At 52.3% G+C, this 9320-nt stretch overlaps 1 protein-coding gene across 12 annotated transcripts in view; it reads right to left on the bottom strand.

Annotated features, from left to right (window-relative positions):
- LOC108318509 (calcium/calmodulin-dependent protein kinase type II subunit gamma) overlaps positions 1 to 9320 on the bottom strand; it is a 51997-nt gene that overhangs the window by 11544 nt on the left and 31133 nt on the right. For 6 of the 12 annotated variants that reach the window (XM_037746090.1, XM_037746083.1, XM_017549583.2 and 3 more), the window contains 4 exons: positions 7230 to 7313; positions 6926 to 6968; positions 4359 to 4421; positions 2291 to 2334 (listed from right to left, as the gene is read on the bottom strand). In XM_037746090.1, coding sequence (XP_037602018.1) covers positions 2291 to 2334; positions 4359 to 4421; positions 6926 to 6968; positions 7230 to 7313 — 234 coding nt within the window. The remainder of the gene's footprint in view (positions 1 to 2290; positions 2335 to 4358; positions 4422 to 6925; positions 6969 to 7229; positions 7314 to 9320) is intronic. The other 6 variants (XM_017549594.2, XM_017549640.2, XM_017549622.2 and 3 more) reach the window with 1 other exon arrangement.

Consider the following 9320-nt stretch of genomic DNA (forward strand, 5'->3'; position numbering starts at 1 on the left):
TTTTTTGCAGAGACAAGGTTTTGCTATGTCACCCAAGCTGGTCTAAAACTCCTGGACTCAAGCAATCCTCTTGCCTTAGCCTCCCAAAATGCTGGGATTATAGGAGTGAGCCACAGCGCCGGGCTTGCCAAATCGTTTCTATCAGCTCTCTCACCATAGCTTCCCTGCTCAGTGGCCTATGGTATTTCCCATGGTCTGACACAGAAATTTCCTATTCTGCCTGATAAGACTGATCCAACCATATTTTTGACATCCCTCTACCACATACCCTGTGTTCTCACTGGGCAGAGAACATCAATATGTGCGAGAAGCCATACAAATATAATTTGTTGTTTTTAAGTTAAAGAAATGGCATGTTCTCAAATTTATTTATTTTATTTTGAGACAGAGTCTTGCTCTGTTGCCAGGCTGGAGTGCAATTGTGCGATCTTGGCTCACTGCAACCTCCGCCTCCCAGGTTTAAGCCATTCTCCTGCCTCAGCCTCCCGAGTAGCTGGGACTATAGGCGCACACCATCACACCCAGCTAATTTTTGTATTTTTAGTAGAGATGGGGTTTCACAGTGTTGGCCAGGATGGTTTCAATCTCTTGACCTTGTGATCCACCCACCTCAGCCTCCCAAAGGGCCTGGATTACAGGCATGAGCCACCGTGCCCAGCCTATTTTTTATTTATTTATTTTCAGACAGAGTCTTTCTCTGTTGCCCAGGCTGGAGTGCAATGGCGTGATCTTGGCTCACTGCAACTTCTGCCTCCTGGGTTCAAGCCATTCTCCTGCCTCAACCTCCTGAGTGGCTGGGATTACGGACACCCACCATTATGCCTGGCTAATTTTTGTATTTTTGTAGAGACGAGGTTTCACCATGTTGGCCAGGCTGGTCTTGAATTCCTAAGCTCAGGTCATCCACCCACCTTCGACTCCCAAAGTGCTGGGATTACCGGCATGAGCCACCAAGCCTGGCCCATATTCTCAATTTAAATAAAACATATAGTAGTAGTAGAAAGTAAAACTGCAAAGTGAGTCTCACCTTTGTCCCTGCAGCCTTCTCCAGTAACCTCTCTCCTATGAGTTTCCTGGACTGAACTATCCCACATGGGTCCACTAGCCATGCTCAGCTGACTCTTGGCATGGTCCCCTTCCTACAGTGACTGAAAGCCGCACCCCCTCTTACACCTCTGTTGTGTGCCCCTCAGAACAGAATGCTGCATGGACCTCTGATTGACAGGTATTTATCAAACACTTTCTCCAACTAAACTTGCCCCCTTTCCTGACCTGGTTCCATCCATCTAGCTCAGGGGCAGAGCTTGGGGACTGCATGATACCCCCAGCTCCATGTCAGAGGGTGTGCGCGGAGCCCAAGCTCCCCTGCGAGGGGCAAAGGACACAGAAGCAGGCATGCAGAGAATGAGGGAAAGAGGAGGGAGTGGGGAGGGAACAGGACATGTGTGTACATCTCAGCTGTGGACACAAGATCCTGGGAAAAGGCCCAGTGAAAATTTCTGGAGTATAAGTTGGGAGGCTTCAAGATAGCATGAGTTCCTACCCAGGCCCTAGTCCCAGGATCCTTTCTGCTCCCAAAGCATCTACATTATGCATTGGGTCCTGTGGGTAGCCCCAGCCACCTCTCCTCTACCTTGGCCAAGCAGCCACTCCCAGCAGAGCTCCTGATGGGTCCCAGGTCCCTCCTCTTGCCCCAGTCCCACGGGAAAAGCTCCCTCACCCAGTGGGAACAAGCCGTGATCCACAATGGCCCTTTTCTTTTTCTGAGGAGCCTATGCGTCAAGAAAGCTCGAGACTCTTGCACTCAGTGGGATCTGAAAGTGTTGTAGAGAGAAGGAAAAAGACCAAAAGGAGAGTGGTTTCAGGTTCCAAGCCCCATACCCTGCCTGAATCACTCAGGCAAACTTGGCTTTCATTTGATTAAAAAGGTCTGTGCTTTTAAAAGAAAAAAAAAAAAAAAAGATAACCAAATGACCTAAAAAACCCAGAGTCAGGCCCTGGAGATGAAGCATTCGTGTGGAAGTCAGGTTCCGGATTCAGCTCTGCTATAAACTATGACTTGGATCACTTCCCCTGAGTCATTCCCATCCAGCTAGGGCCAGGAAAAATACCTCCCTACTTCCCTCTCAGGCCAGCGGAACCTGCTGTTCTGTGCACAAAGGCATCTGGTTTAAAGCAGACTAGCAAAGATAGGAAGATTCCCTGGGAAAAGGGGAATCAGGTGCCAAGAATTCCCATAGTGACTGTGGGGAGAGAAAGGCCAATCTGTTCAGAGGCTGGAGACACTTACCTTGACACCACCATCTGACTTCTTGTTCAATAGGCTTTTGGCAGCTGTGAAAACAAAGAGGAAAATCAAGTCTCCTGCATTGTACCCTCTCCCCAGCCTGAAGTCCAGCAGCCAGATCCACAAGAGAGTGCTGTGTTTGACAAGGGGGCCAAGGGTCTCCAAAACCCCCAAAAGAGGCACTTCCCAGTAGCCGCTTGGCAATAAGGGCATCTCGAGTGGCGTCAGAGCCCTCAGGGTGGCACCTCAGGATCTCCTCTGCATGGAAGAGGGCATGGACGCACAGCACTTAGAGGAGAAACCAGGCTCAGTACTGGAGCTGCCTGGGGCACTGGCACTGGGGACTCTGCCTTTGACAGCTTCGACCCAGGCCTGGAAGCAGAATGCCAGGGTGAAGGGATGAGGGCTCCATCCCTAGGTGCCATGGAAGTTCTCCGGATGGCCAAACTGCAAGGATGCAAGACATCTCCTGAGTGTTCTCAAGAAGCAGAGTGTCACAGTTCACACAGGAGACCAGAGGACAGACAGACAGTCACAGACACAGAAACCAGGACCACCTACAGGAGGGTTTTGCCAGGAGGTTGAAGCCTTCACTGGGCAGGTCCTCACCAGGTTCACTGGATCCTAGCTGCCACCCTTTCCCCAGTGTCCATTCTCTGGACCTGTGAGCAGGAAGGACTGGGCAGAATAATGAGCTATCAAACAGATTCTAGCCAGGCATGGAGTGACGCTCCAGGCTGATGAGCTCTGTGCCAGAAGGCTGGTGACATCAGCTGGTCACAAAGGTCACAGGAAAGCAGCAGACAGTGGGGAGGAGAGTCTGGGAGGCACAGGGAGAGGGAATCAGCTAAACTGCCGGATCCACCTGGCCTGCCTACCCTGGGTTTGTATCTTGGTTCCACCGCTTGCCAGCTGTGTGACCTTTGGTGAGTTACTTAACCTCTCTGGGCCTCAATTTATCTATAAAATGGGATAAAGTAGGGCCTACATCACAAGAGTGGTGGGGATCCAGTGAGATTATGCATGAAAAGCACTTAGCAGGGTGCCTGGCAAAGAGTATAGCAAGTACTCAGCGTCTACCATTGTTGTCACTACTGCTGCCACCCTCCTGCCCTTTGGGTAGCCATTCCTCCCCAAGCTGTGTCCCATCTCTCTCCAGTGAGAATAGGGGTCATTCCATTACAAGAATTCTGACTCCAGAAAAAGGCCTTTGATCTTATCTTGTGGTGCTGGGTTTGAAAGTTGCTTTTTAAATGTGTTGACTCCTGTGCCTGACCTCCTACTGGCTGAGTGCTTTCCGTTTACCAGCCAGCTCTTAACACGGGGTGCCCATTAGGATCGCCTGGGAGCTTAAAAAAAGTGTATACCTACCCCATCCCCAAAGGTCTGATTTTATCGTCTGGGGTGGGGTCCTGGCATTAGGATTTCCTGCGAGCTCCCAGGTAATACCTGTACTGTACAGGCAGGGCTGAGAGCCTTTGACAGGGTGATCTTAAACACCACCATGTTATTTATCATCCCCATTGGAGAGGTGAGGACACTAAGGATGGGAGAGCTGGGGTGACTCGCTCACGGTGTGGCAGGGCTAGGATCCAAACTCAGGAACAACTGGCTCTGAGGCTTCTGCACTCTGGGGCCTTTCAGACCTGGAGGCCTGCAAGTGCCAGACTTCACAGTTTTGAGGGGCGCAGCTCCTCTGTGGGATCTGAAACAGCGCTAGTCCTAGCACTGGGCAGCTCAGGGCAATGCCCAGCACTGTCTCTGAGGGGCCACTGTCGGCTGCAGCCCTCCCAGGGCATCAGCCTCTCGGCAAGGCTCCCACTGCCCGGCTCCACGCCCCCAGGCTATTGCCTCCTGAGAGTTGGCAAGCGCCCAGCATGCATGGCTGGTTAGGGGGCTCCATAACAACGATGCGCTCACAGATGCCAAGTTAGGTAGTCTGTCCGGCATGCCCATCTCAGCCCGCAAGCATGGGACTCGCCTCCCTGGTGAGTGGGCCTGGCATGCTGGCCCTCCTGGTGGGGTGGCAGGGGGCCGAGGCAGGCGGTCGGGGAGGACTCATGCCACGTACCTTGCCCGGCCAGGCCGGCGGCGCTCGCGGCAGGCGAGGCGGGGGCGGAGCTCTGCCTGCCAACTGAGGGGATACAGTCTCTCAGTGCACAGAGCCCCGCAAAGCCACGGGGCCGACAGCAGCGAGCATGCCCCAGCGCGAGGCGCAGCCCAGGCGGCGTGGCCAAGCCAGCCGAGCTGGGGGAGCGGAGCGCCGGGGGCAGGCCGAGGAGGCAGGCGCAGCCAGCCCTGCAGCAGTCTGGGGGCCTGGGAGGACTGTGCTGGGCCAGGGCATAGGGAACACCACATCTCCACCAGATGGAGAAGGCTGCAGTGCCTGTCCCATGACCCCCTTTGGGGAGGGTCCGGGGCGAAGTGCCTTGCTCTTCTGGGGTAGCCCGGCCCTAGCTTAAGGCTGTGAGGAAACACCTTCCCTTCTGGTCCTTCCTTCCCTAGAAGCTAAATGAGCCCACGGTGAGAGAGCCAGGGGCGCAGAGCAGCTCTCTCCCCTCTCCACATCCCACACACTAGAGGGACTGGCACGCAGGGCCCAGGGAGGGTTTGTGGCCCTTGTGCAGCTAAGTTTACTGACGGGCCCCAGCTCCATGGCCCCCAGCGCCTCAGAGACACAGGTCCCTGTCTTAAGGGAGGTAGCTGGGAGAGGCAGCGTTCTCAGCCTATGTGTCACAGTGTGCTGAGGGGAAAAGAAGCCCCAAGAAAGAAAACAAAGGCTGCTGAAGCCATACACTCTGGAGGCCCCAATTCACTGTTGGCCAAATTGTTGAAGTCCAGGCTGAGCCACAACCCCTATTTGGGGTCAACTCAAAAAACAGCCCTAGGGAAACACACAGGTGCCTCCTCCTTCTTGACTACATCCATAGACACCTCTTTCTGCAGAAGCTTCCGGACAGATTCTGTCCTCACCTGTCCCAGAATCAGGGCAGAAGAGGCCATCCTGGAATGCTCACAGCATTGTCTGCCTCCTCTGACCCAAGGCAAAGTGAGCTCAAAGGCCAGTCGAGGTCTGGCCAGTAACAGAAGGCTCTATAGGGATGAATAAAATGCTTTGTCCTAATGCCTGACTTCCTGAAACCAGGATGCCAATTTCCCGAAATGGAGGGGGAGGTTGACGCAGAGGCCGGGGGCCACAAGACAGGACCCTTGCTATTGACTGGCCGGGCTGAAAGAGAAGCAGCAGCCTGTCTTCACATTTCTTCAACTCAGAGCGGGAAGACGACAGAGCTTTGCTCTAGGGGCAGCATAGAAATGCCCTTCAGTGTCCTCTGGAAAGGCTTGTAGACCCAGAAAGTAGAAGCTGCATCATTAGAGGACAAGAAGCACGGCGTGGGACTACAGTTCCAATGCCACCAGAGGCAACTAGCCATGCTTCCCTGTTTCCATCTGCGAGAGGTGGGTCCGGAACACAGTCTACCTGTGGTGGGTACCCACAACACAAGAGCAAGCCCCAAAGCAGGGTCAGAGGAGAAGGACTGAGGCAGGGCACTGCCCACCCTGGGCTCACTATCCGGCCCTCCGTGGCTCTCAGGCTACACCATGAAGCCCTAGACCTCCCTGCCTGCAGCATCCTCACAGCCAAGGCCCTCGGGTTACCTGAAGCGAGCGCAAGGGAGCACGTCAGGACGGGCGCTTGGAAGCAGCTCCCACCAAGTGGTGGCTTGGTTTCCCGCACAACCCCATTTCCATAATGCTGCCAAGGGGAAGCAGGGGAGGGAGTCTTGTTATGGGAAGAAGGGGGGTCTTGAACCAAAACAGTGAGGTGAAGGGTTAGAGGGAGGGAGGATTGGGAGAGACGGCAAGCTGGGCAGAGCCCTCTCTGTCTTCAGTCTTGACATTAATCTTTTCCTCACAAAAAAGCCACTGTGCTTCCCAATTGAAGGCAAACAATAATAGGGGCTGGGGTGAGGATGGGGGCAATGGGAGAGTGGAGTGTCTTGCATCTTAAAAAGAAACGTCAAGTGTGATTTACAAATTACTGGTCCCACCTCTCCCAATTCTTTATGCAAATTTAAGCAAGTTCCTTTCCCTCTCCTGCTGGTCTTTATTTCTTTACTTTTATAGCTAGTGTCATACGGAATATTTTAAGCACAAGTCGCTGCAAAAGGTTTAAACATCTGGAATAATTTCTATTAGTCATCTCCACTTGGACAAAATGAAGAGATCATCCCAGCAGGCAAGTGAATGGCGGCAATTTGGCAACTGAGAAGACTCGCTGTCCCTCACCTCTCTTTTATTCCCCCAGCACATTCTCCAAGACCCTAGACTGGCTAAAATCTTTAAAGTGCTGAGAGTCTTCAGAGAGTTAAATAAGAATCCAGAGAAACAAGGTACACAGCAAGCTGGGCATGGTACTCCCTGGGGGATTCTAGAAGACAGAATTCACAAATGTGAGCCCAGCCCCCTGAATCTCAGGAGCAGGACTCAGCAGCAGCAGCAGCCCCTCAAAACAGGATCCTCGCTCGATCTGGTCAAGGTGTGGCCCAGGACACCCAGCAGTGCCCAGGATGGCAACAGTCCACTCCCGACCCACTCACCTCAGCATAATCAAAGTACACAGCCAGGAAAACATACCTGAGAAGTTCCTGGAGACAAGCATAGTCGTGAGGATGGCACCCTGGGGAAAGAGGAAGGTCCTGTGAATTCACTGGGACCCCAGAAAAGGGCAGGCTGGTCTCAGGCAAAGGCAGGTCCTGGCTAGAGTTGGAGGACATCAGGTCTCTGGGTCCTCCCACCATGCCCCCGAGATACCGAGATATGTACAATCTTCAGAGCCCAGCTCCAGCCAGGAGGGGAGCTTTCTTCTATGATGGGGCAGGAACCACATTGGTGCAAGGCATGATGTCAAGGAGGCTAGCAGCACAGAAGCGACACTCACCTTCAGTTTTCTCCGGGCGTTGAACTTGCGCAAACACTCCACAGTCTCCTGACGATGCATCATGGATGCCACTGTGGATCGTTGCTATAAGCCAAACAGACAGGGCATGAGCCCCAGCCCAGATCCTCTGTACCTGCCACAGTCCCAGCACTGACACCATGCCCAGGACAGGGTCATGCACTCAGCTACCCCAGAGTTGCTCTGAAGATGAAATGAGGTCACACATGTGAAAACGCTTGTAGAATAAAAGACTACCCCAAACTCAAGGCTATGTAAGAACAACATGAATGTGAGAAAGCCATCACTGATGCTAGGTGGGGTTGCTGACAGCGTTCTGTTCTTCCTTAGGAAGCAGAGGCTACGGAACAGGAGAGTACCCTGGGGGCTGTGATCCTCATTCAGTCACTTCTTAGGCAACTATTTACTGAGTACCTACTGCGTTCCAGATGCTCAGCAGTGAGAGCAGGGTTCCTGCTCTCTGTAGAGGACATTCCTTCCTTCCAAGAGCCCCTCTCAACACACCCCCAGCAAAGTCCTGAATGAAGCCATGATCCCAGAAGCTAAGGATCATCACCTTGAAGCATCAATTCTTTTCATCATTTTGGATGGGATTGATTGATTGATTGATTGATTGTGATGGAGTCTCACACCTTGTTGTCCAAGCTGGAGTGCAGTGGCATGATCTCGGCTCACTGTAGCCTCCGCCTCCCAAGTTCTGCCTTGGCCTCCTGAGTACTGGGATTACAGGCACATCTCATCACGCCCAGCTAATTTTTGTATTTGCAGAGATGGAGTTGGCCATGTTGGCCAGGCAGGACTCAGACTCCTGACCTTAAGTGATCTTCTCACCTCAGCCTCCCATAGTGCTGGGATAACAGGTGTCAGTCACCACACCCAACCTTTTTTTGACGGAAATTTGTCTTGAATATATTTACTGCTAACTTCCGGGACTCCTTAAACAGAGTCCAAGGGATACAGTCTACATTTTCTTGATGACTCAGGTGTCCATACAAGCATCAATTGTTATGTCATTTCAGAATACAGTGATGTCCTTAGGGACTCGAGATACACAGGACTGCAGAGGGTAGGGCCTGCAAAAATGACCCCAGAACAGAATATTTCCCCCATTCTTGGGTGCCCATTTCAGGTTGCTCACCCTCTCCCCTTGCTGTTGCTGTCTTCATCAGCCTGATAGAAAAACCAATCCTGGCACCTGCAGCCCGGTGCCCCCAACCCCACAGGGCCTGCTGGTGATCCTTTCCCTTACTCTTTCCAGGTCTGGAAACAACTCTCCCCACCTTCTCTACCTTCCCCAAGTCTCTAATTTCACCTCCTCCTCAGTGTTAATTTCTCCAAAAGCAAAATTAGAGGTCATTAGCAAGAACCCCTTTTGCTCAGACTCCTACCCAGGAGCCAATTTTCACCTGCCACCACCCTAACAGAAGTCTCAGGGGGATCAGGCCTCATGCCTGGGATGGACCTCTTGCCCTGGGCTCAGGAGCCCCTCTCGCTGCTATCCAAACCTTTGCTTCCTCAATTAGCCAATATCTTCAACTCCTTCCTCTGAACTAGATTCTTCTTTATACATTATAGTTCAGCCTCTCCTTAAACAAACAAAAAAAAATTTTTTTGAGACAGCATCTCACTCTGTTGCCCAGGCTAGAGTGCAGTGGCACAATCATGGCTCACTGCAACCTCCACCTCACTAGGCTCAGGTGATACTCTCATCTCAGCCTCCCAAGTAGCTAAGGCACATGCTACCACACCAAGCTAATTAAAAAAATTTTTTTGTAGAGATGGGATTTTGCCATGTTGCCCAGACTGGTCTCAAACTCCTGGGCTCAAGTGATCTACCTGCCTTGGCTTCCCAAAGTGCTGGGACTACAGGTATGAGCCACCGCTCCTAGCCAACATAATCTTTAAAAAGAAAATTTCTTTTTTTAGAGGCAGAGTCTCCCTCTGTTGCCCAGGCTGGAGTGAAGTGTCATGATCTCGGCTCACTGCAACCTCTACCTCCTGGGTTCCAGTGATTCTTATGCCTCAGCCTCCCAAGTAGCTGGGATTAAAGGTGTGCACCAACATACCCAGGTA

The sequence above is a fragment of the Cebus imitator genome, unplaced genomic scaffold (genome assembly GCF_001604975.1).
Source record: "Cebus imitator isolate Cc_AM_T3 unplaced genomic scaffold, Cebus_imitator-1.0 Scaffold11, whole genome shotgun sequence".
In the NCBI taxonomy this organism is placed as follows: Eukaryota; Metazoa; Chordata; class Mammalia; order Primates; family Cebidae; genus Cebus; species Cebus imitator.